The sequence below is a fragment of the Stenella coeruleoalba genome (assembly GCF_951394435.1).
Source record: "Stenella coeruleoalba genome assembly, chromosome: 9".
In the NCBI taxonomy this organism is placed as follows: domain Eukaryota; kingdom Metazoa; phylum Chordata; class Mammalia; order Artiodactyla; family Delphinidae; genus Stenella; species Stenella coeruleoalba.
In genome coordinates this window covers 25790485-25817620 of record NC_137155.1, presented here as the reverse complement: position 1 = coordinate 25817620, position 27136 = coordinate 25790485, and the positions used below count along the sequence as shown (strand labels likewise).

At 37.9% G+C, this 27136-nt stretch overlaps 2 protein-coding genes across 3 annotated transcripts in view; both read left to right on the top strand.

Moving 5' to 3' along the window:
* The window catches only part of SEMA3E (semaphorin 3E), a 568411-nt gene that overhangs the window by 537101 nt on the left and 4174 nt on the right, over positions 1-27136 (top strand). The window lies entirely within an intron of this gene.
* PCLO (piccolo presynaptic cytomatrix protein) overlaps positions 24509-27136 on the top strand; it is a 365126-nt gene continuing 362498 nt past the window's right edge. The window contains exon 1 of the mRNA XM_079932524.1: positions 24509-25450. Within this exon, the coding sequence (XP_079788650.1) occupies positions 25200-25450 (251 nt within the window). The 5' untranslated portion in view covers positions 24509-25199. The remainder of the gene's footprint in view (positions 25451-27136) is intronic.

Here is a 27136-nt window from a genome sequence, read left to right as displayed (position 1 = left end):
TTATTTATTTATTTTGTTCAAATTATTCCATCTGTGGCCATTGGAAGCTCTTTCAGTTGGTTCCTGTGGCCTTTTGACCTTTCCCATTATTCTGGCCAGCCTTCTTCCTTCTTTCCTTCCCTCCCTCTCTCCCTCCCTCCCTCCCTCCCTCCCTTCTTTCCTTCCTTTTTTAGTACTTTCTTTCTGATACTTCAAGATGCTTAGACTCAACTTGTATGTGCCCTGTCTCAGCCCTAGACTAGGTCATTTTCCCAAGGATCTCTGGTTCTTTTTATTGAATAATGGCATATGAAACTAAGAACTTAGTGCTAGGTGTGCTAAGTGCACTGGAACGTTGTTATTTCTAAGATCTCTCTTCTGACAGAGAAATGAAATACATGTGTATTCTACCTATGTATATACATATCTGTAAGTAATTCTGTGTGTATGTAGCTGTATCTGTATTAAGCTTAACTTGCGTTCTTACTGATGTCTTCAACTGTAATCTATTACCACATGGGTCATCCTAGCTTTCTCCCCTTGCTTGCCTATAAGCTCCCAATAATTGTGTTTTTACCCCAAGGTCATTGTAACTCATTCTCCGGCCAGTATACTACAAGGAATTGGAAATAAAAAGATGAAAAAAAAACACCTCTACTCTTGATATTTTTGAAATTGTTCTTCACACCACTTCCCCAATGACCTTTTAAAAATGGAAATCAGACCATGTTACTCTTATAATTAATAGCCGCTAGTGACTTCCCATTGCTCTTGGAATAAAATCCAATTTTTTTGCCTTGGCTTAAAGAGCCCTGTATGATCAGGCTTCTACCTACTTCTCACTACCTCATCTCAGACTCACTCTCACAGCCTCCTTTCTAGTCATACCAGCTTACCCATTTTTATATTCCTTATTCCAATCAGACTCTTGGTTATTTTCTTATCTTTAGACTTAGATATTTTTTCTTCATCGAATACTTTTTCCTCCTGTCTTCACCTCTTCAACCTTTGGGTTTCAGCTCAAATATCACCTCTTGAGAGACCTCTTCCCGTGCTGTTCTATCCAATATAGCTTCCTCTAGTTACTCTTCCTCATTTTCCTCTTTGTTGACTTTCTGGCATCTGACAAGATCGGTAAGTTTCTTGTTAATTGTACATTTACTTCTGAATAACAATTCTCACCACCAAGAGCTCCCCTAGGGGAGGACTTCGACTATGTACTTTACTGCTACTTTCATTCCTGAGATGCCATGTTTATGAATAACTTGGCAAACACTGTCAGTAATCTCTTCCATGAGTTTTGGCTCCGCATATAAATCCCTTACCCCCAGGGACTGCATGCTCCTGCTTACTCACCTGTAAAACAAGATTGTTTTGAATTCATAAGTCATGCTCTATAGGCTACGTGTTATTATATGTATAACAGAGCCACAATCAAGGATAATAAAGGAATGCTTCTGTGGGAATGTGGTTGGGAGGAGCAGAAGGGGAGTGCATGCAGGATTTTGTTGAAAAAGGTTTTACACTGAGAAAATGTTTTAATATTTGCTAGTGTGGTTATTTTTCTTTTATACCTTCTACAGCACAACTACCACAATGGTGGTCACATGAGGACTGTCAGAGAGTTGAAACAGAAGTTGTTTCTTTAAGTAGAGTTTCTGGAGATGGGAATAAAATTGTTTTAAGGATGGGAAAGGCATGTTTTCCTGAGAAAGTAGGCGTCTGGGTTAGGTCTTTAGCATATGCAGGAAATTTAGATGGAAGATGTGGAAAGGAAAACAAAAAAGACAGTGAAGGTCATTTCTCTGGATTGGAGTCATAGGGAAAGAGACATGATTGTTTAAGGAAGGAATCAGCAGAAGACATATTCTAGGATAGAGACAATAAAAGGAGAGGTTTCAGAACTGCCTTGAAAGTCAGAGGTTTTTTCTGGGACATCGGAGAAGATTGTTACAGAAGAGGACTATTGAACACTGACTCTATGTGGAAACTGTAGGCACTGTGGGCACCACTGCTTACCACTTCTGCTTCCAAACAGGTCCATGCACCACAATATTTTGCCTAGGTTTTTGGAGTAGCTTCTAACTGGTCTCCTTGCTTCCATGTTTGCTCACTAGAATCTCTCCACAGCAGGGAATGTGATCTTGTAAAAATTTAAGTCAGATAATATCACTCCTTTGCTCACAACCGTCTACTAGATTCCCATCTCACCCAGAGGAAAGTCCTTGTGCTCTGGCAGCTCCTGTGTGTCTGCAGTCCCCACTGTCTGTCTTCCTCACTGCATCTCTCACTTCCTCCACCACTCGCTCTGATATAACGACACTGGCATCTTTCTTGCTGCTCTGGAACAAGCAAGGCAGCCTGCTAACACAGGATTTTTCAATTTGCTTTTCCTGACCCCAACTCTCTTTCTTCAGTTATATGCCTGGCTTGCTCCCTCACCTCCTTCAGATCTTTGCTTAAATACCATCTTCTCAGTGAAGTCTTCTCTGGCCATTTCAGTTGGAATTCTGGCCTCCCTGTGAGGGTGGGGACTCTTCCTTCCTTCATTTATTTATCTAGGAAATTGATTGTACACTATAACCAAGGAACTAGGGATAAAGTAGACAAAAATCCCTGCCTTCATAGAGCTCATATTCTAAAGTATAGAGATGAAGAGAAGTGAAATTAATGAGTTTGTGTGTGTGTGTGTGTATTGGAGATAAGTGTTAAGAGGAAAAAGAAAAGTGGGGGAAAAAGAGTGGAATTGCTAGGAGTGGAGGTAGAGGCTGTAATTTTACATAGATCTCTTTGAGCTAGACCTCTTAAACTAATAGGCATTTCTAATACAATGAAAAAATCATAAAGTGTAAAAATAAACTTTTTTTTTTTTACCATTGGTTTAGCTCCTAAGTGGGTTTTTAAATCTTCCCAAGTTATCATTATGTATCAGTGTATATCTATGTTACTGAGAGGCGGTATAAAATAGTACAGATGTTATACTCCAAATGACTGGATTAAAATGTCATCTCTTACACTTGCTAACCATGTGAACTCAGTGTACTTTTCCGTAACTTCATACTTTCATACCTTCATCCTCATCCTTCATACCTCATCATGGTAGTAGCTACTGGATTTTTTCAAGCTTTTTTTAAATTTTGAAATAATTTTAGACTTACAGGTAAGTCAAAAAGGAATAGAGAGTTCTTATGCTCTTCACTCAGCTTCAAGTGTTTACGTCTTACAAAACCACTGTATGTATTAAAACTAAGGAATTAACATTGATACAATACTATTAACTAAACTACAGATTTTACCAGTTTTTCCACTATTGTTCATTTCCTGGTTCAACATCCATCTAGGATCCTACACTGCATTTAGTTTCCATGTTTCCTGAATTTCCTCCAGCCTGTAACAAGTTTTCAATTTTTCCTTGTCTTTTATGACCTTGATACGTTTGAAGAGCATTGGTCAGGTATTTTGAAGAATGTCAGTCAATACAGATAGATGTCATGTTTTCTCATAGCTAGACTGAGGTTATCCCTTTTGGATAGAGTGCCACAAATGATTGCTCTTTTCACTGCATCATATTAGGCAGTACATGATGTTGATCAGTTATATGATGTTAACTTGATCATTTATTTAGTTACAGTGGTATCTGCTGGGTTTCTCTTTTGTAACGTTACTGTTTTTCCTCTTTGTAATTAATACAAATTACAAAGGGGGAGACACATTGAGACTAAGCAAATATTCTGTTTCTTCTCAAACTTTTATCCACTAAGTTTAGCATCCATTGATAGAATTTGCTTGCATCATTACTGCAGTACTTTAGTGGTGAATTTCTATTTGATGGAGTTGTTTAGTGGTTTAAATAGGTTAAATAATAAAAGCACAGTGGATGCATAATAATGTTAACTATTAGTATTTTATTAATGAATATTAATAACAGCTACTGTTTATTTAGAGTTTACTCTGTATACTGTCCTGCATCTCTTATGAATATAACCTTGTTTAATCATCACAACAGCTGTATGAGGAAGGCATAATTGGTATCTAAATTTTACAGAGAAAAGAATAAGGCACAGACTGGTTAAGCAAGAAAACCAAGAGAGTCTTTTAGCCACTAAAATGGAAGATATTTGTTGGGAATTTTCTACACAGTCTGGATCTCAGAACAAGAGGGCATTGAGAAAGCCACATCATTTCTGTGGCATTCTTGCCAAAAATGTATGGCCCAAATCTACTCATGAGAAAATGTCAAACTAAAACTGAGGATAGTCTGCAAAATAACTGACCAACACTCATCAAAAGACCCAAAGAGCCCTTTTTGCAACCCTACCCCTTCCAGGGTCCTAAATTTGTTTCTAATCATGCAAAGTCAGTGTAATCAGGAAACCTAAAAGTGGGAGGGATGTCTGCCTTTCAGAGTTTCAAATTTAAAAAACCTTAATGGCATAAATAAGCATGCAATGCTGTTTATAAATTGAAATTAGTAAAACCAGTTTTGAGAAAGAAGAATCTGAAAAGTAGATTATTTAATATAAAAAAGGATGTTGACAATTTGTACCTTGCTTAAGAATGACGATCTTTAGTGGTGAGTATGTTAACTATAGGAATCTTTTTTTTATTCTTTTTTATTGAAGTATAGTTGCTGTACCATGTTGTATAAGTTAAAGGTGTACAATATAGTGATTCACAAATTTTAAAGGTTATATATACTCTATTTATAGTTATTATCAAATATTGGCTATATTCCCCATGTTGCCCAATATATCCTTGTAGCTTATTTTATACGTAATAGGTTGTACCTCTCAATTTCCTATCTCTATATTGCCCCTCCTCCTTCCCTCTCCCCACTGGTAACCACTAGTTTGTTCTCTATATCTGTGAATCTTCTTTTGTTACAGTCACTAGTTTGTTGTATTTTTTAGATTCAATATATGAGTGATAACATACAGTATTTATCTTTTTCTGTCTGACATTTTACTTAGCATAATGCCCTCCAAGTCCATCCATGTTTTTGCAAATGGCAAATTTTCATTTTTTTAATGGCTGAGTAGTATTCCATTGTGTGTATATATGTTATGTATAAAATGTGTATATATAGATATATATAATATATCTATATACACACACACACACATATATATACCACGTCTTCTTTATTCATTTACCTGTTGTTGGACACTTAGATTGCTTCCATGTTGGCTCTTGTAAATAATGCTGCTATGAACATTGGGGTGCCTGTGTCTTACCAAATAAGTGTTTTTGGGTTTTTTTGCTATATACCCAAGAGTGGAATTGTTGGGTCATATGGTAGTTCTATTTTTAGTTCTTTGAGAAGCCTCCATACTGTTTTCCGCAGTGGCTGCACCAGTTTACATGCCCACCAACAGTGCAAAGGATTGTCTTTCTCCACATCCTCACCAACGTTTGTGATTTGTGTTCTTTTTGATGATAGCTATTCTCACAGGCATAAGGTGATACCTCACTGTGGTTTTGATTTGCATTTCCCTGATGATTAGCAATGTTGAGCATCTTTTCATGTGCCTGTTGGCCATCTGCATTTTCTCTCTGGAAAAATATCTATTTGGTTCTTCTGCCCATTTCTTAATTGGGTTGTTTGCTTTTGATGTTGGGTTGTATGAGCTGTTTATATATGTTGGATGTTAACCCCTTATTGGTCATATCATTTGCAAATATTTACTCCCATTCAGTAGGTTGTCTTTTTGTGTTGTTGATGGTTTCCTTTGCTGTGCAAAACCTTTTAAGTTTAATTAGATCCCATTTGTTTATTTTTGGTTTTATTTCCTTTGTTTTAGGAGACAGATCCAAAAAAATACTGCTGTGATTTATGTCAAAGAATGTTCTGCCTATTTTTCCTCAAGGAATTTTATGGTATCTGGTCTTACATTTAGGTCTGTAATCCATTTTGCGTTTATTTTTGTGTATGGTGTTAGGGAGTGTTCTAATTTCATTCTTTTACATGTAACTGTCCACTTATTGCAAAGAATGTTTTTTCTCCACTGTATATTCTTGTCTCCTTTGTCATATATTAATTGACAGTAAGTGTGTGGGTTTATTTCTGGACTCTCTATTCTGTTCCGTTGATCTATGTCTGTTTTTGTGCCAGTACCATACTGTTTTGATTACTGTAGTTTTGTAGTATACTCTGAAGTCAGGATGCATGATACTTTCAGTTCTTCTTTCTCAAGATTGTTTTGACTTTTTGAGGCCTTTTGTATTTCCATACAAATTTTAAAATTATTTGTTCTAGTTCTGTGAAAAATGCCAGTGGTATTTTGATAAGGATTGTATTGAATCTGTAGATTGCCTTGGGTAGTATTGTCATTTTAACAATATTCTTGTAATCCAAAAACATGGTATATCTTTCTAGCTGTTTGTGTTGTCTTCAGTTTCTTTCGTCGGCATCTTATAGTTTTCCAAGTATAGGTCTTTTACCTCCTTAGATAGGTTTATTCCTAGGTATTTTATTCTTTTTGATGCAAACCATAAGAGTCAAATTGTATTTGACTCTTAAATACAATTTGTGTACCTGTTAGTACCTTTCCCCCACCCTGTCTGTTCTTCACAGTGTCTGCTTTCCAGTTAATCCATAGGAGTGGGAGGAAGTGAGGTGTAAAGGTTGAGGATATCTTCTTTTCCTAATTCTGGGTAATAAAAGTAGTTATAATTTTCTGTTTTAGTCTGCATTAAAAAGGTCCCTTAGTCAAAATGGCTTCATTAATATGCTTGAGTCAAGATTCGTTTGCTTAAGTTCATCATTTCTTCCCCTTATCCATCACCTCCGCAAGGCCACCAGCTCCTAGTCTCTCTAATTCATTGCTTTTCTAAGATTTTTGGTTCTTGGGAAGATTGTGACCCTAAATCAGCTTGATGCTGTTTTGTACAGAAGTCTGTTTTGTGTCAGTGGACAGTTTTACTTATTGAATGTTATTTAATAATGGGGAAATGAGAGAAGAAAAAAGAGACTGTACTCTCCCAAGGTTAAAAGGCATGATGAAAAGTTGAAGTTCTGGAGCTTTAGAGCCTGTTTTTTTTTTTTTCCCTTGGTGTTCAGAAAAGTCCTTATCTGAATTGTTAGTCATACTGGTGACTTTGTTTCATAGAGAGACACAGAGAGAAACAATTGATTAGGTCAAATAAATCTTAGCCTACAAATGCTGAAATACCATGGGTATGAATTTAAAGCTCATAGAGCAAAGTGGCTCAGTTATACCCATACAAGTATCCATTCTTTTTCAAATTGTTTTCCCATTTAGGTTATTACAGAATATTGAGCTGAGCTCTCTGTGCTATACAGTAGGTCCTTGTTGGTTGTCTATTTTAAATATAGTAGCGTGTACCTGTCACTTTGCCGTATACCTGTAACTAACACATCATTGTTAATCAGTACAAAATAAAAATTAAAAAAACTAAAGTTGATAGAGCCTCCATTCTGCTGAGTGGGTGGGATATTCAGGGCTCCATGTGTTTGCTACCATTCGAGATCTTCAAGACCTTCTGTGACAACAAGGTAGGTCACTGGTCATTGGTCCTCTTGGTGTCATTTAGAGTACCATTATTAAAAAAAAAAAAAAAAGAGTACCATTATTATAGTCTGCATTCCTTTGAGTCTGGAGACTTTCCAGCTCCCAGGTTTTAATGGAAGAGTGTAGCTCTTTGGAAGGTCTAAACACCAGTGTGCTTAGGACAGAGCCTTCCTGGGAGAACCATGTACCGAATACAACTACTTGTTCTAATGTCTTAATCTTCTCTCTCTCTCTCCTCCTCCTTTTCCTCCTCTCTCTCTTTCCTCCTCCTCCTCCTCCTCCTCCTCGTCCTCCTCCTCTCTCTCTCTCTCTCTCTCTCTCTCTCTCTCTCATTTTTCTCCCTCATACTCTTTCACTCCTTTTGTCCCTGTAAATACTCAGCTTCTACTTGAATGCTGAAAATTCCTGTGCCAAGAAAATACTACAGGTCTACTCTCCTGCTTGGTGTAAAAGAGCAGAGAAAAACGAAAAAATCCCCACAAATTTGTCTCTCAAAAATTATCTTGCTGTAGTTTCTTAGAAAGAGAAGGAAAAGGCTGGGATACCCCCTGCAATTCATTTTTTTTCTTTTTTATTGAAGTATAGTTGATTTAAATGTTGAGTTAGTTTCAGGTGTACAGCAAGGTGATTCAGATATATATATATAAATATATATATATACACACGCACACATATATGTCTATTATTTTTCAGATTCTTTTCCATTATAAGTTATTACCTATAATATAATTATACTCAATAATATAGTTATTGAAGATATTGAATATAGTTCCCTGTGCTATACAGTAGGTCCTTGTTCATCTATTTTATTTATAGTAGTGTGTACCTGTTAATCCCAAACTCCTAATTTATCCCTACCCCGCCCCCCGCTATCCCCTTTGGTAACCATAAGTTTGTTTTCTATGTCTGTGACTCTGTTTCTCTTTTGTAAATAAGTTCACTTGCATCTGTTTTGTTTTTTTTTTTAGATTCCACATATAAGTGATATAATTGTCCTCTCTGTCTGACTTACTTCACTTAGTGTGATCATCTCCAGGTCCATACACGTTGCTGCAAATGCTATTATTTCATCCTTTTTTTATGGCTGAGTAATATTACTGGAGTGCTGAGATTGCTTATACCAGATGAGGGAGGATTCTGGGAAAACTGCTACATATCTGGCTTGGGCAAGAAGTGTTGCCATTTAGTGAGTTAGGTAGCATGACAGAATGAGTAAGTTTGAGTGAATATGATGAGGTTTGGGGCATGTTGAATCTATAATGCCTGAGGAACATTTTTATGCTTCGTCCATCACAGAGGTGAGTAGGGAACAGTAGAGGGTAGTGAAAAACTATAAGAACCTAACTGTGTATATGGTATCTAAGTCCAAAAATGTGGTTTGTATCATCCAAAGACAGCATGAGAACTTCCCTCTGAATTTACCAGGATAAATGTATTATAATTGCATTTCACCTATAATCTAGTTTTACAATAGATAATGTTAATCTTCTCATCATTCATTCAACCATTCTTACATTCAGAAAATATTTATTGAATAACTATTACATGCCAGCCACTGTTCTGGGCATTAGGTATAAATCAACAAATGGAACAGATAAAGAAAACCCCTGCTCTAATGAAGTATGCATTCTGGTTGGTAAGACAAAATAGATAAGTAAAATATACAGTATATCAGATACGGGTAAGTAATGGAGGATAATAAATAGTGCTAAGGTGAGTAGAGAGATTGCCATTTTAAAGAGACTGTTCATGTAAGGTCTCACTGAAAAGGTTACACTGGAGCAAACTAAGGAGCAAATACCTAAAGGCAGGAAGTTTTGTGGAACTAGTAAGGAAGACTGTACCAAGCAGTGAGAATGGTAAGTGCAAAGGCCCTGCAGCATGAGTATGGCTGGTAGGTTTGAGAAACAAGTTGGCCAATGTGGCTGGAAGGATACAGGTAGAGGGGAGACGACTAGGGGATAAAGAGAGTTGGCTTAAAATGACATATGGCTTTGTAGGTCCTTGCAAATTCTTTGGCCTTTCTTTTGATTGAGATGGGAAGACACTGGATGTGTTTGAGTTAGAGAAGTGACATGATCTGATAGCAGCATTCTGACCACATGTGTAGAGAATAGACTTAAGCTGGGTAAGGGTGAAAGCTGGCCGAGCAGATAGATGCTATTGAAATAATCCAAGCAGGAAATGATTGAGTAATCATAGCAGCAGTGTGGGAGGTGACAAGTGTTTGGATTCCAGATAAATTTTGAGGCTGGAGACAATAGGATTTGCCATTGGATTGGATACTGGATGCAAGAGAAAAAGGCATCTGACCTTAATGCTAGAAAGATATAGTTATTGTTACATGAGTTGTGGGAAATGGCAGGAGTAGTGTTTTGAGTCATGGGTGGAGATCAGTATTTATTTTGAACATGTTAAGTTTGATTTAACTGTTAGGTATCATATGGGCTGGACATTTAAATCCATGAATACTGAGTGAGACCATCAGTTCAGCTACAAAGGGGAACAGAAATGGACTAAGGCTAGTGGGAGATATGAGGTCAAGAGAAGGATATTTTTAAAAACATACTAGGAATAGAAGTATGTTTGTCTGCTGATTAGAAAAATTTTCTATGTAGAGAAAGTTTGATGATGTAAGATCTTTGATTTAAGCTATTAGATCTCAGAACCAGACTGTCAGTGTGTATTTATACAGTTTTATGGAAAGAAATTTAGTGGATAAAAAAAATGGGATACAGGGCTTCCCTGGTGGCGCAGTGGTTGAGAGTCCGCCTGCCGATGCAGCAGACACGGGTTCGTGCCCCGGCCCGGGAACATCCCACATGCTGTGGAGCGGCTGGGCCCGTGAGCCATGGCCGCTGAGCCTGCGCGTCCGGAGCCTGTGCTCTGTAATGGGAGAGGCCACAACAGTGAGAGGCCCGCGTACCGCAAAAAAAAAAAAAAAAAAAAAAAAAAAAAAAAAAAAAGGGATACAGTCCATTTCTTTCACAAACATACTACTAACGGATTAAAACATGTTTACTTAATAAGATGAATAATATTTTAATCTGGCACATGATATATGCCAAAGGATTGACTCAGAAAGTCATATAGTAATCAGGGATGGTTTCATGAGGGATATGCATTTGAGAAGGTCCGTGAAGTTTGGGTAGGATTTGGATAGACTGGGATGGGGTAAGAACATAAGACCAGGGGATTTCAGAGCACCAGAAAAGAAAAGGCATAATATGAGACATCTTAGAAGGGAAAAAATTCATATAGGGGACAAGGGGATAATAAGTCAGGAGGGGCATATTTTTTCTAGAATTTTTGGAGTATATAATTTAATGACCTTCAGGAAAGGAAGGTGTCTCAAGTGACTCACATATTTCTGGCTTGGGCCAGATTTTTTCTGAAACAAGTTAAAAATGTATTACGGGACTTAAAGATTAAATAGAATTTTATTTTAATATTAAATTTATGGCCAGATATATGGCATGCTAATTTTTCAAATTATCTATAAGAGATTTTCAAATATTGCTAACTTCTCCCAAAAGTTAGTAAGTCCTAGAGAATTTATGAACTCCAGAGACAAGGGTTTATCAAAGAAGACAGGCAGTGTTAATTTTTGACTTCAAAAGGATTTTTAGAAATAAGAAGAGTTACATGGAAAGCGAGTTCATGTATGACATTTATTATTTTGGGAGGGAAACGTTCTTTGCTGCTAAAGGAAGAGATTAATTACAAAAAAACCCTCCAGACACTAAGTTAGGAGGATGACTCTTCTCTTTCATATTGCTATCACTGTTATTCTACCTACGTGATCGTTAATTGCAAGTCTGACACATGCCGTACAGAGGAATTTCAACCTGTCAGGCACACAAACCAATGTGCTCAAAGGAAAATCAGTGGAAGGAATCAGTGGAGGTGCAAAGGAGAAAATGTGGCTGAGATCTATAATGTAATGCAGGTCTCATTCCTCATCTTTTAAAATTGTAGTTCAATTGCCACATTTAAAATCAGTTAGGAATGTCATAAGCCCTAGCTAGTCATCTTTAATTGGTAGAAAGATTATGTCCTCTCTTGGTAAGAAGTAGAAACTGTAGAATTGTCAAATACAAAATGTCTACAGGAGGCAGACAAGGAATATCAACCACAAAGTCAGGAGCAGGTCTGAAGGAGAAACTGCTACCCCACTACAGTTGATTGTTGCCAAGTAAGAACCAGGACAGTGCTGTGAGTTTCATTTTAACATGAAAGCAAGAAATCTGAACTTTGAAATGGGAAATATCCCAATTAAAGAAGAAATAGCACGTAAAAAATCACTGTGTGAGGAAGGCAAAACATCTCTGGGCCACACTCAGTCTTGCAGTAGTTGGCTTGCTGTCATAGTCACCACCGTTAGAGGAAATGGGTGTGTGGTCACCATCTTATCCTAACCTATACCTGGATAAGGGCTCCTAAAGCTTCCCATATGTTCTTGCCCAAAACTCAGTTCTCATGATGAATTTAAGGATTTGTTCACTTCCCATCTTTTGTTTTTCATTTAATTTGTTTTCATATTGGCTCTACACGTGATAATGAATATTTTACTAACAAATTGTAGCACAGTGTTGCCAAAGAAAGAATAGTTGGTGAAACAAAAAAGTTGGGAAAGATGTTAGTAGCACATCTTCATGCTTCATGTAACATTGAAGTTTACCAAGGTAGCATAAATCTTTCTAATTTTGAAAACATAGTTAAATTATTATTATTTTTTATTTGTTGTGCCAGTTTGAAAGCACGTTGAAGCACAACTTAGCCGTCTCTCCAGGTGCCTAAATTAAGAAACTGCATGGGCTCTAAAATCAAATACACAGCATCTACAGTTCCATCATTCCTTCTCCTTTCATGCTTCATTATTTTCATTATGTCAAATTTATTTCATTCATTATTTCAAATTTAATGTGCATATGAATCACCTGGGGATTTTGTTAAAGCGCTGATTCTGATTCAGTAGGTCTGGAGTCAGGCTTCAGAGTCTGTTTTTCCACAAGCTCTCAGGCAGAACTGATGTAGAAGGTCCAAGCACCACACTTTGCCCAGAAAGATCACAGACAGTTGTTACAATCTCTGGCGCAAGGATCAGGTGGACATCTCTTACTCCTCAGGGTTTTGTTTAATTTTACTCTTTTTCTTAGTTTCCTTTCCCATTCTTCTCATAAGCAACTCCAATCTTGAGCTACATTTCACTAGCTCCCCTGAAACAACCTTAAATCTCAGCATCTGACTTCCTCTCTCCCAGAAAGAGCAGAAATTTTTAGAAGTCTAGGGTGAAAGTACCTTCCTCCAGATAAGACCTTCCTGTGCTTTTGCCTTCCACCTAGTGGTACGTACAGTCCACTTTAATATTGGAAACGCAAAATTTGAGACTTGCGTTTTCCTACGTAACTTAAGCAATGGAAAGAAGTGATTCCCCTTCTAGTTCACCTTGCCCTGTAGCACTTTGGTGTTCTAGCTTATTGGGAGGATCTCATGTCAGTCTCTTCACCATTTGCAGACTCTGGGCTTTTATTTCAGTCTTCATCACTCTACAAGGCTGTTGAAAGGAAAGCTGACATTTTTCTGAATCACCAAATGCTCTCAGCACAAAAGCAGCTTACGGGTTTCTACGTCCCTTCAGTTTGGGACTGGTAATACTTCGCTGTATTATCAGCTCTGTGATGCATCTTAACCTTCTTCTAAACGTATTTTGACCAACTCAGTTTTTTGCAATGGGAGGACTTGTCCAAATAAGCTGGCTTGACATTTTTGAAAATAAGCAATCTGTAAATACTTTTAAAAGTATCTGTTTCCCCCCACTACATTATACACTTTTTAAGCACAGGAACCAGGAAACCTGATTTGAATCCTTTGTATCACACTATATTTCTAGCATCAGCACATAGTAGGTTCTCAAACTGGTTGCTGAATGAAGGCAGCCTGCCCCACTGAGCAAAGCCAGGAGGTCATCACTAGCCATTAAGGCAGGCAAGTAGGAAAGAGATGATTCCAAGATGGACTTCTTGGACACCTAAAGCAAATTGATGGGCTGCAAGGTATGACCTTGTTTCTGGTGCCAGATAGTTCGTCTTTTTTCAGGATGCATTTCAGAATGGAATGACACCCACAAAATGACTAGAAAGAAACTAACTTGTTCTCTTCAGAAGGAGCCTTTACTTGTGGAAGATCTCTCTAGCAGTTTCTGTCTGAGTCTTCTACTATCTATGATTAAAAATAGCCACCATTTCCAGCCAAGAATGGCAGAGAAATCAATAAAAGACCGTGATTATCTTGGAGTGTCATTTATTAGATTGATACAATTACTTTTTTTCTTTGAAGTGCTCAAATTTTGAATTTGTCATTGGTATGTCTTTGGTCTTATGAGATGGATGATGATAACAAAATGTGTGAAAAATTAAACTTCGCTCATGGCAAGTATAAATGATTCAAGAGTTAAGCTGGAGACTGGCTCATTGATTCATTTCTGCGGTTTAACCATTTGTAAAACAGACCTGTGATGGTTATTGCAGTATTGTATGGCTGTCGGATTTCAAAAGCTGGAGATCCCTGCAGTGAAGGCCATTAGAAAACGTGAAGTTATTATTACAGGCAGATTGTGGACCATCCACCAATAGCAGACACTGATTTTTTTTTTTTAATATTAGTACTAAGTCAAATGGAAGACTTGGGAAGCCTGAGGCAGAATTATATAAAATCCTTTCCATGCTCTGCTTGCTCATCAATAATTAACCTAGCCAATCTAGAACTTCGTGGGAAATAAATTCTCCAAATGGCTCCTGAAATGGTGAACAAAAAAATTCACACCCTGTGATTTGTGGCAAGACATCTAGCATTAAATGCAAATAAAACATGATAAATTGATAATGATGAAGGCAACTTTTTAAATTAAATTAGCCTAGAAAATCATGAGAAAGTTTTATTACTTCTTGTTTTTTAATTTATTTTATTCATTTATTTTTGGCTGTGTTGGGTCTTTGTTGCTGTGCATGGCTTTCTCTAGTTGTGGCGAGTGGGAGCTACTCTTCGTTGTGGTGCGCAGGCTTCTCATTGCGGTGGCTTCTCGTTGAGGAGCACAGGCTCTAGGTGCGCAGGCTTCAGTAGTTGTGGCATGTGGGCTCAGTAGTTGTGGATCGCGGGCTCTAGAGCACAGGCTCAGTAGTTGTGGTGCATGGGCTTAGTTGCTCCACGGCATGTGGGATCTTCCCAGACCAGGGCTCGAACTCATGTCCCCTGCATTGGCAAGCGGATTCTTAAACAGTGCGCCACCAGGGAAGCCCTATTGCTTCTTTCTGAAATATTTTTTCCCCTCTCTCTGTCTACATGGGATATTTCTCAAACAATTAAAGTACTATATGCCATTTTTCAATTATTATTATCATTTTTGATTAGCATGTTAAAATACATGTACCTCTAATATACTTAATGTATTAGCCAAGTTCTGAAAGTGGCCACAAGACATACCACCTCATATAGACTCTTTAGCAGTGACTGTCTTTTCCGGTTAGAAATGGAAGGTATTTTAATACAAGTGAAGAAAGTAGTAGTTATAAGATTCAGATTGAGTTAGGTTTGAATTCTCTCTTGTTATTTATTGGTTAAGTGACCTTAAGAAATTTAAATAACTTTCTTGAATCTCTGTTTTCTCATTTATAAAATGGACAAAACAGTAGTTAAATGACAGGACTGTCAGAAGGATTAACTGAGGCAAGAATAGATAAAATACTGAAGAGACTACCTTAGTAATATACTAAATATGTTATTTATGGGTTAAAAATTGTACCTTTACAGAAGAGGTTTCTTTTATCTCAATGAAAACATTTCCTTACTCCCCCCCCTTGTAGATGTCCTCTGCAAAATAACCTAATGTGTTTTTTGCATTATTCGTGTTTTTAACCTGAAGACTCCTCACTAAGTAATGCATTTAATGTCTGTTGGTTTGAGCACTGTGTGCACTTGATACTGATAGGACTGCAAGAGAAACAAAAACACTTTTGATTCATTCTAAGAACTCAGTTCTGAAACAGTTAATCAAATAAAGCAAGAACATATGTAAATAAATGTCAAATGGGTAGTAAGATTTTCAAATAACAATGGAGAACAATAGCAGCTTCAGAGTAGGAAAAGGTCTTATTATGGTAAATGGGCCTTGAGCTTGGCCTCGAGAAATGCATAGATGGATAGAGGTGAGGGCACAATTTTGCCAGATTAAGAAAGAACAAAAGCTGGAGAAGAGGTGAGCGTGGCATTTTCAGGGGTCAGTGAGGCACCCAGGTTTACCCATCCTGCTATTCCAAAAGGAAAATGGAACCAGGATCACTGATGTGGAATGGGGGTAGGGAGGGGATGTATTTTATTAATGTTAGTTTCTCCTGTATAGAATTAGCTCCTGCTATCTTGGATTAGTTAAGATGATGCTGACTACTTTAACAAAAACACCAAGAAAACAAATATACTGTGGTTCGAATATAATACATATATTGTCCCCCTCATTTACAAAACTGTCCAGGGAAAGTGGTGTCAGTAGGGGAATGCAGAATTCCACACATGGTCATCCAGGGAACCCTCCTGATGGAACCTACCCAATGACTCTGTCATCTTCAATCCATGGACCCACTGGAGTGGACATGTTGTCTCCATCCCTACCAACCACAGGAGGCTGAACACCAGAATTCCTTTGGGCTAGGCCTGGAAGGAGCACATTTTCATTAGGTGCAGCTGGGTCACAAGGCCACATAAAACTGCAAGAGAAATTGGCAACTTTGGCTTAGCTACTTGCCCAAAAGGGGAGAAAAATGATGTTCGTGAAGAGTTTGCATCCTTCATCCTAATTTGAGATGTAAAAAAATCCATAAATGTACTGTACCCTATTATTTTTTTTTTCTTAAGCATGTCTTTTCCATGTATTTAAAAAGCCCCTTCGTTTTAGTTTACCACATTTTGGTGAATATTTCAAATTCATATTCTTCAGTAAGAGGCTCCAATCTTTCTAGATTCCCCCTTCAAACGTCTAGATTGAAGTGACTGATATTGCTTTTTCTTTAATTTGCTGTACCTTTCTTAACTCTGTTACACATTTTGCAAAATGCAGTGGCCAGAATTGTACACCATATTCCAAATGCATACACCACCATTTTGAACAGGGTAAATCTGTGTCTTTTTTTTACCTTTTTCTTCAAAATTCATTTCTGATGATGGCTACTATGTTGCAGATGCCTTTGGCTGCAGCTTCAAAGAAAAGTCTACACTGACACTGATTCCCAAGTGCCTCTTTCTTGTTTTCAGTCTTGTAATTGACATTAAAATCCACTAATCTTTCAAAGCAGTAGTTCTCAACTCAAGCTGTATATTACAATCATCTGGGGAGCTTTCAAAAATACGAATGCAAAAAAAAAAAAATACGAATGCCACCCCCTTCCTCAAGATTCTGATTGAATTTGCCTGAGATGAGGCCTAGCTATTGATCTTTCTCAAAATGTCTATGTAAGATCCTCTCAGGGCTGTGAACCGTTGTTGTTTGAATAATTTGTAATTTTTTCCAATTACTCTTTACATATCCCTATTGAAATTTATGTCTTCTTTTTCTGCTTGCATACAGACAAGAGCAAAACTTTCCAAAGTTTTCTCCCATTAGTTTGGAATGAGCACATGGGAAAATTATGGGGCTCTCTGCAAACCATAATAAACCTTGCACTTTAGCATATATGATAATAATGACGGAAACACAGCGGTCAGATGTCCTTTGACCTTCGGCTCCTTCACGTGTGTATGCATGTGATATCTTACTGCATATATATGTGTATATATATATATTTTTAGAGATAGTAGTGTTCTATTTAGAAGTTTTAGACAGTTTAGCAATATGCAGAGGTCATGTTTCACAAGGTTTCACCAGAGGTACATCACTCAAGTTTTACAAATGTATCCAAATCAATAATGACAAACACCCTTAATTTAATCATGTAATAAAAATTAATCAACTTCCTTATTTTTTGTTATAATTAATCTAGAAGCTATAACTGGGAAAATAATGAACCTTAGCATGTTTACTAAACAGATTCCCCTATTTAGGTATCATATTCCACTAGTTGCAAGGTATTTCTATATACAAATACAAAGGAAATTATGAAATTCTTTACCACTACACATGGATTTGGAAAAAAATTATACAACAATAAAATAGTATTTTATTATACAGTATAAATTATTGTATAATAATATAATAAAATTATACAATAATTTTATACAGTAATTATACAGTAGCTATTGTATAGTGCCTGTAGTTTTAATGTTTATCAGCTTGGATGTAAAGCTTTGCATCTCTTTCTATGCCACCCCTCACCTCTCAAAGAATCCATGTACAAATGCCTTAGTAATGTGGACTTTCCTGTAATTTGCATGTGAGAGACAAAGCTAGTACAGTGAGAACATTTCCATTTCCCCTTTCCACAAAATAAGTGGCATCGGGTCCCCTCCTTCCCGTACACGTTTCTCTACTTTTGTCTTCCAGTGGATGCTGCTCAACCAACTCAAATTGCTCTCTCTTTATTCTGCAGAGCAATTCATGTAAGCCCTATCTTCTCTTCCAAAATGTCTGAACTCCAGTCTATCATCCAGCTAAGTAAAACTAAGTATCCTCTAGTTGATGTGATCCTGAATCCTTTAAAAGTTAATGTGAATATTAATAGGTCTTCCTGGATATATAGTAAAGGCACGGTTAAAATTTATGTATCATATTAACTTTATAAAATCCTAAAAATATTTTTGAACCTCTGATTCCAAGCGTTTCATCTAGGAGTCTGCACATCTGTCATCTAGCCACTGTCTTGAGTGTCCTCCCCTCCCACCAGTTTCTCAAATTGGTCTCCCTCAGAAAAATTCTCATGAATAAGTTTTCCACTTTTTTCGTATAACTTTATCTTTGGACAGCATTATGTAGTTCAAAGATCTTCCCATATATTTTATTGTTTTAGCGTTTCACAACACAAGCATGTAAGTATTTGGTATAATTGGGCTCTTTCCCATTGATAGTTTAGAAGGGTGGTATTTGAAAATTTTGAACAAATAGCTCAAGTCCCAACTGGACAGTAAATGGGTAAAAAGTCACTAGAATTCAAAGAGTGAAAAGGGAACTTTGAGAGGTTATACATAATCATAATGTATAAAAACTGAATGATCAGTTAAGTACTTTAAATAAAATCCCCAAAACGTAGTGACTTAAGGTAATAATTACTATAATAACTGTTATCATTTTGTCTTATGATGGTTGGGTTGATTGGGCAGTTTTGCTGGTTTCAGCTGGTTCACTGAGGTGACTGTAGCTGGCAGGGTGATCCAGGGGACTCGTAAGACCGCAGATGAGATTGCTGGAGGCTGCGGCAGCTGGGCTCCTCTCTTCGTGGAGTCTGGGCTATTCTGAGCACAGAGGTCTCCTGGTATGGAGAGGGCCAGATTGGAAGGCTAACCTGGGAAGTTACATGCCACTCCCACCACATTCTTCTGGTAAAAATAAGGCAGGGGTTCATTTCCAGTCAAGGGGTGAGGAAACAGACCCTATCTCTGACGGGAAGTGTGGCAGTCCCACTGTAAAGGGCTGTGAATACATGGACGTGTGATTCATTGAGGACCAGTATGGCAACAATCTATCACAGCTGCCCTACTATGCATCCCAGTTTACAAGTGCATTCACATCTTTTTCTCATATCCCATTATCACAAGAACCCTGAGAGGTAATATACAATCTTCTCTATTTTCACAGTAGAGAAAGGAACCTCAAGTTCTGGAAGAGTCAATGACTTACTAACCCCAACGTAGGTGTAAGATGGCAGAGCAAGGATGTGAAGTAACACCTTGCCATTCCAAAAACCATGAGGTAAAGACATGCACACTCATCCAGGTTTTCCAAAGAGTAGGCTCTGAATTCTAAAAGCCTCTTTATAAAATGGGTGAATAAATAACGCTGAATAATCTGTTATAACCTCATGACTTACTAATAATTTTCAATTTACAAAGTAATACTGTAAAGTGACATAGAAGCTAATTTTATTCTTAATATTTTACACATTTTATGTCTATAGGAACTTTTTTCAGTAGCATTTATTTTATTTTTATTTTTTTAATTTTTATTGGAGTATAGTTGATTTACAATGTTGTGTTAGTTTCTGCTGCACAGCAAAGTGAATCAGTTATACATACACATATATCCACTCTTTTTTAGATTTTTTTCCCATGTAGGTCATCACAGAATATTGAGTTCCCTGTGCTATACAGTAAGTCCTTATTAGTTATCTATTTTATATGTAGTAGTGTATATATGTCAATCCCAATCTCCCAATTTATCCCCCCCCACCTTTTCCCCCGGTAACCGTAAGTTTGTTTCCTACATCTCTGACTCTATTTCTGTTTTGTAAATAAGTTCATTTGTACCTTTTTTTTTAGATTCCACATAGAAACGATATCATATGATATTTGTCTTTGTCTGACTTACTTCACTTAGTATGATCATCTCTAGGTCCATCCATGTTGCTGCAAATGGCATTATTTCATTCTTTTTTATGGCTGAGTAATATTTCATTGTGTATATGTACCACATCTTCTTTATCCATTCCTCTGTCGATGGACATTTAGGTTGCTTCCATATCTTGGCTATTGTAAATAGTGCTACTATGAACATTCGGGTGCATATATGCTTTTGGATTATGGTTTTATCCAGATATATGCCCAGGAGTGGGATTGTTGGATCATATGGTACTTCTATTTTAGTTTTTTAAGGAACCTCCATACTGTTCTCCATGGTGGTCCTACTAATTTACATTCCCACGAACAGTGTCGGAGGGTTCCCTTTTCTCCACACCTATAAGAACATATTTTAATACAAGCAACTTTCTCTTTTATTTTAAATTACAGATTTAGTTTGGGAAAAAGTATAAAGGGAAGGAAACTGCCTGATATTCCAGATGTCAGAATTCAAAAATATATTTATCAAACTTTTCTCTAAAAGACTTTTCATGTTTTTTTCTCTCAAAATTGAGAAGCCAGTTCATAATCAACTGTACTCTCACTTGAATTTTCTTCAAATCTCATTTTCTGCAAATCTCATTTAAAAGCAGAGCTCACAAAAATGGCTGAGAGGAGCAATTGAGAAACAGCTCAACCACAGCAAAAATGAGGTTGGACCTTAAGTCACTGCAGGTTCCTCCTCCACTAAATTAATAATCCTCTCTTACCTTCTGTTAGAGAGGGAACATTAAAAAAACATATGTGTCTATATAAAAATATGTCATGGGACTTCCCTGGTGTCGCAGTGGTTGAGAGTCCGCCTGCCGATGCAGGGGACACGGGTTCGTGCCCCGTCCGGGAAGATCCCACATGCCGCGGAGCGGCTGGGCCCGTGGGCCATGGCTGCTGAGCCTGCGCGTCCGGAGCCTGTGCTCCGCAATGGGAGAGGCCTCCACAGTGAGAGGCCCGCGTACCGCAAAAAACAAACAACCCCCCCCCCCAAAAAAAACAACAAAAAAAGTCACGTTCAGTATACTTATACAAACATGAATATATACATCCACACATACACTAGGAATGCATGGACTTTTAAATACAGAAAGTACAAGAATTGTTTGAGTTGTAGCACTCATCACGTCATATGAATTCACTGTTAGGATATATACTGCATCATTTTCTTCAGCTTCTTCAGAGGCATTTGTTACGAAAAGATGTTCACATTTTGATTCCCTAGCTGAACGGGTTATGTTATTTTTGCTGTTAAAAAAAAAAGATTAGTAATAATTACTAGTGCTGTTTCACCATTACAACCTACAAATTCATTTTGGAAAATATAGAAAATTGTAAAGAAAAAGGAAGGTTACCTATGGTCTTGCCATTAAATATATATGGATTTTGTTCATTGTCTTGTTTCCTCTATTACTTTTTCTGTGCATTTTAGTGGTTTCATTTTTTTGCACATTTGAGTATATAACTTTATGAAAATTTACCCCGTGTATACTTTGAGAAATTTTCCCCATGTTATAATGAACTCTTTAAAAGCATTATTTTAAATAAATATCTTCATAAAATACTACCATCTAGTTATACCAGATTTTACTTCTCTGTTTTGAGGAGTAAAGACTGTTTTACTTTATTGCTGTTGTAAATAATAGTGCAGTGAACTTTTTTTCACAAAATCATTTTTGTAACTCAAATGATCTCTTCAGGACTGGTTTCCAAAAGGGTATCACAGGTTATGAATCTTTCTAAGGCTCTTGATAAGTACTGTGAAATTATTTTCCAGAAAGGTTCAATCTGTTTTTACTTTTGAATTTAGCTTACAAAACACTCACTAGCATTATTATAAAGGTCTTAATAGGGACATAAAAGGCATTTAATAAATAAGTATTCACATTATGCCTGCTAGAGTTTAATAAACATATGCTATTATTTTAATTAAATAGGCTACATTAAATTATATGAAGTTTATTTAATTGTAGGTTTTTAAAAACTAGTGAGACTACACATTTTTCGATATTTGATGACTATTCTAACTTCAATTCTTGCAGTCCTTAATTTATTCAAGTATTGCACATGTGATCACATATGAGGTGGTCTGTTTGATTTTATCCCCATTGAATGGTATCTGTAAGGACTTGGGTAGACTGGGCCACCCCATTCCAAGGAATCATGACCTAGTTTAGTTGTTAACTATCACATTTAGATTGGTTCTAATCTACCGAAATAGAAACTACCTGGGAAAGTGAAACAAGAATTAAAAGAAAAAAGATGTGGTTTTCTGGAGTTGAGAAATGTTAGAAAGACATAACAGTATATGAGTGGAGGTTTTCAGAAATTGATTCATTTCATGACCTACCTATCAAGCTAAGTGAATGGGAACTGAACTATCAGCTTGTTAAGTTAAATCAAAATTCAAATAAATGATTATTAACTATATAATGAACAGGAAGCAATAAAGATTTTGAATCTAGTACCATTAATTAATTTGCAGAATGAAAGTAATTATGATAGTTTTCTGAGTAAACAAAGAGAAATTCCATAAAGTTATCCTAGCCTTTAACTTCTCATCCTCATCCCTAGAATTCTGAGAATTCACACAAAAGGAATGCACCTGGACTCTGCTCTAGCATTTCTCTTTAAGTCAGAAACACCTCCCCAGTACAAGCAACTAAGCCCAAATAAAGGATTAAAAGAATAAATGTTACCTCAAACTCAATAGTTATAAAGGTCCCAAAGGCAAAATCCTTTTTTTTCTGCGGTACGCGGGCCTCTCACTGTTGTGGCCTCTCCCGTTGCGGAGCACAGGCTCCGGACACGCAGGCTCAGCGGCCATGGCTCACGGGCTCAGCTGCTCCGCAGCACGTGGAATCCTCCCGGACTGGGGCACGAACCCAGTCCTCCTGCATCGGCAGGAGGACTCTCAACCACTGCGCCACCAGGGAAGCCCCACGGCAAAATCCTTTAAAAAAAGAGTCAACAAGCGATAAGTTTCCCAGTGTCACCATCACATCTCTTGTTTTCACAGTTCATTTACTCTTCCCACCACATGCTCCATTTTTGTCTTTTCTGATGATGTTTGCTCCTGGGAGAGAGTAGGGAAGGAGAAAGTAAATGCACATATTTGCACAATGGGTTATAACATTCCTATTTTACAAATTACTGCTTTTTGTTAAGCCTGTCAACATTACTTTGCATGTTGACTATCACTTTTTATTTCTTACTACTTGACAAGCTCCTTTCCATGTACAATGGCAGAGAATATAGAGTTAACAATGTATTTTCTCAGTTTTTATATTATTCTGAGGCTAGAGTTTGAAAGGGTATTTATCTTACCAGTTTTTTAAGCTTGTGGTTTGTGAATCTGAGTACATCAGTATATTTTATTCTCACAAAACTTGAGCATACTATTAGAAAATAGCCAGCATGTGAATCATCTCCTTCCTCACCTTCATCTAGAGTGTTACTTATTCCGAGGGTAGCCTGAGCCATGAAGCAGTTACTCATTTTGTCAGAGAAGGCATTATGATTCAGAATTGTGTACCTAATTATCTACTTTTTTGAAGCAAACTCCTTTCCAGGAGGTATGACAACAGTGTATTTGCCCCCATATGTGGCCACTGGACTGTCAGGTTGCCTCAGCTTGATTTGTTTGTATGAAGTGTGAGCATTCTCTTCTTTATTTAAATGAATAACTCTTTGCAGTTTTGACTTTAGAAGTCACATCTCAGCATCTTACAAGAGAATCAAAGTTTTTCTAGGAACTCAGCCAGTAATAATAGTTCATCTGCCGACTAGCCATCTTCCAAAGCAGTAAATTTAGTACAAACTGTTACAACTGTGCCATTATTTAGTTTTGATACAAGTGTAATGCACAATAACAAACTATTATAATGATTATTACAAAACCTAGGAAACTTTCTGAGCAACTCATTCATTTCTGTTTGATTTATTCTTTCGTTCCCAGTTGTGAGCTTTTGATTTTCTTTAATTTCAACAATTGGGACATTAAGTCCACCTTGTTAGGAAATGGGTAGCAAAATTGGGGCTGCAGATCCAGTGCTGAACTAAAACACTCCCTTCCAAAGCGCGCAGTAGCAAGAAAAGAGTTGGTTGGTGGGTGGCTCTGGGTATTAGTTATACCTCTGCTGCTAGCCAGCTGTGTGACTCTACACAAGTTAATTTTTCTGGGCCCACAGTTGTACGGAAAAGGGTTGAACACACGTTTTAAAATTTCACACTATTGTAACATTTTAATATTCGACAATCTGGATCTTACTACAGTATCCTATCCGCAATTTCTCCACATCTTTACTTTTGCGTAGTCCCTTTAGGGAACAACACAGCGGTAAGCATTCAAAAACTTACCTTTTTACTTATACTGTATCTAAGATTATAAAATAACTGTTCTGGCAAAATTATAAATGAAAACGGCCAGTTTTATCTCTTTTGGGGAAATTTGTTCCAAAGGCATCTGGCTTCTCTATTAATCTCCAGTTACCTGAAAACATTCCTAGAATCTTTTCAAGTTCTCCCTTAAAAAAAAAGAAAAGAAAAGAAAAGAAAAAAAACTACAAATCCCATGAGTCAAAGATGGAATGGAAACAGACACCTCCCCTCAAGCCCCCTTCCCGGTCTCCTTGAATGTAGTCCGCTAAAACTAGGGTTGAGGCATCCTGAAATATGCCTGAAAGAAACGTCGGCTGTTTTGTTCTGCTTTTTAGCTGTGCTCTCGCTGGGCTCCTTTAAGTCGGTGCTGAGAGTGAGGAAGGATACAGAGCGACGCAGAGTGGAATGGGTGCGGGCGCAGGCATCACCTGTTCCAAGACGGGCATGCGCACTGCGAGGGCGCCGGCGAGGAGGCGGGGCACGGTGGGAGGGGCAGACGGCGCCCGGCTGGCACCGCTCAGATCTGCTTTTCCCCGGCTTGGGGCGCTGAGGCGGCGTCGGGAGTTGTCTTCCGCAAAGGTTGCCTGGCGTTGTCCAACATGGAGGAGTCACTGGCCTCGGTCATCACCTGCAAGAGGGACTAATCTCCGCCTGGTGTTCAGGGACTTCGCCGCCTGCACGCCCGGCGGCAGCCCCCGTCTCCGGTTGCTCCTGCGGCCACGGGCTTCCCGGCGGGGAGGCAGCACAAGGAGGGAGCGCGGTGGCCCCGAGTTTCCCTAAGCCATGGGCAACGAGGCGAGCTTGGAAGGGGAAGGGCTCCCCGAAGGGCTGGCGGCGGCAGTAGCGGCTGCCGGAGAAGGGGCTGGCGGGGCGGGGAGCCCCTTGCACACCGTGACTCCGGCCGGCATGGAGGCGGATCTGAGCCAGCTGAGCGAAGAGGAGAGGAGACAGATCGCTGCTGTCATGTCAAGGGCGCAGGGGCTGCCCAAGGGAAGCATTCCTCCGGCCTCTGCGGAGCCGCCTTCCATGCACAGGCACGCACAGCATGATGTATATGTCCGGGCATATATGTACAGCTTCCCGTGCACATATGTGCCAGCCCGTATGTGCCGGCACGGCAGTACATATATGTCGCCTCCGTTCATTTTATTCTCCCTAATGGGGTGGTGGTAAAGAGAACATAAGCTTTCTGTTGGGCAGGATAAAAATGATGTCTTATAGAGTTTCTGATGGGATAGTCAAGGGTTGCATTCTTGGAACTGTGATTTTAGGTTGTGATTTCTGGCCTTTTGGAACCTTTTCTCTCTAGGGTGGCGTGGAGAGACGCCCTCCAGTGTTTTACTAATCTGGAAGTCTTCCATTAATACAAAACGGACGTGTTAGGAAATGGAGAGAGCTGGGTGTTTACCTGTTTCTGTTTAAACCTCCTCAGTCATTTCGGGGTCTTTCTCTCTGTGAATGATGTCTAAATATTTCTGTAACAATACCTTTAATTCCCCTGGAGGTGATTTGTCTTTCCTTCCCACCCTACCCCCCAGAGGAGAACAGGAGCTGTTTAGGCAGAAGGTATAGAATAAATACACCTTTTATATTCAATGAGAAACCCTAAAATATGTGTGGCATTAAACAGATGGTTTGGTCACAACAGTGCAGGTGCTGTACGTGTATTTATGAATTAGCATATGCTATTTTTTAAACCACCGCTCCTTTATATGGAATAGCGTTTTACAGTTTACGGAAGAACATGTGAATTTGTGTTACCTTCAAATTAGTTTCCAGTACATACTTTTAAAGACAAATAGCAACTTGGACAGGCAATTAAGAGCTAATCTATAATAGTAACATATTCATTTTCCTCTCTAGGTCTCTGTATTCCTCCATCCCAATAAATTAGTTGTTTTCTAATTAGAGTACTAAGAGGGTATAATCACTGTGCCTGCCCTGCCTTTATTTGTTGTAAACAAACCCTTTAACTTTGCACCCTCGTAGCATGTTCAGAGACAGGACATTCCTCTGTCCGTGGTCCTGAAACCACTCCTACTTTATGATAACCTAACAATTTTCATTAGAGATACTGGAAATATGAAAGATATGGATATAGGTGTAGGCTTTTATCCTGTACTTTATAAAATAAAAACACTTAGGAGCTATAATATAAGTATATACATATAATTTTGTCAGGTAACTAATACAGTAGAAATGTAAAATGTTTTGTGGATAGTGGCAATGGCAATATGTTTCACATAAAATCTTAAATTCGTAAACTATATCAGGTAAAAACCCTATTTTCTTGAAGGGGAACCAACACTACTAGTAAAGACTAGCTTTATTATATTGAATATATTTTTCTGTGTTTTTAAACTAGTAATATATTGGGCTATTTCTGGTATAAAGCCTTTCTTATCTATTTCCTTAAGAGTACAGTTTATGATATGTACTATTTTCTCTACTGTTTAAAACCTGACTTAGAAAAAATTTTGAATGTTCATATACTAGATTTTTCTAGGGTAATAATGAGGTACAGTACTTTTATTAACCCTTTAGAAATGTATGCCAACTCTTCTACAATTTTTCCTAAGAGGCACAAGCAACAGGTTTACCATGCTGGTTACAAATACCAAGAAGAGTGTGAGCTTTGATTTCTACATTTCTTCCTTGTATTCAGAGGGTGGCTAAAAAATATTATCTCAGCCTATGAAAGTGTGGTGTTTTGTTCAGTA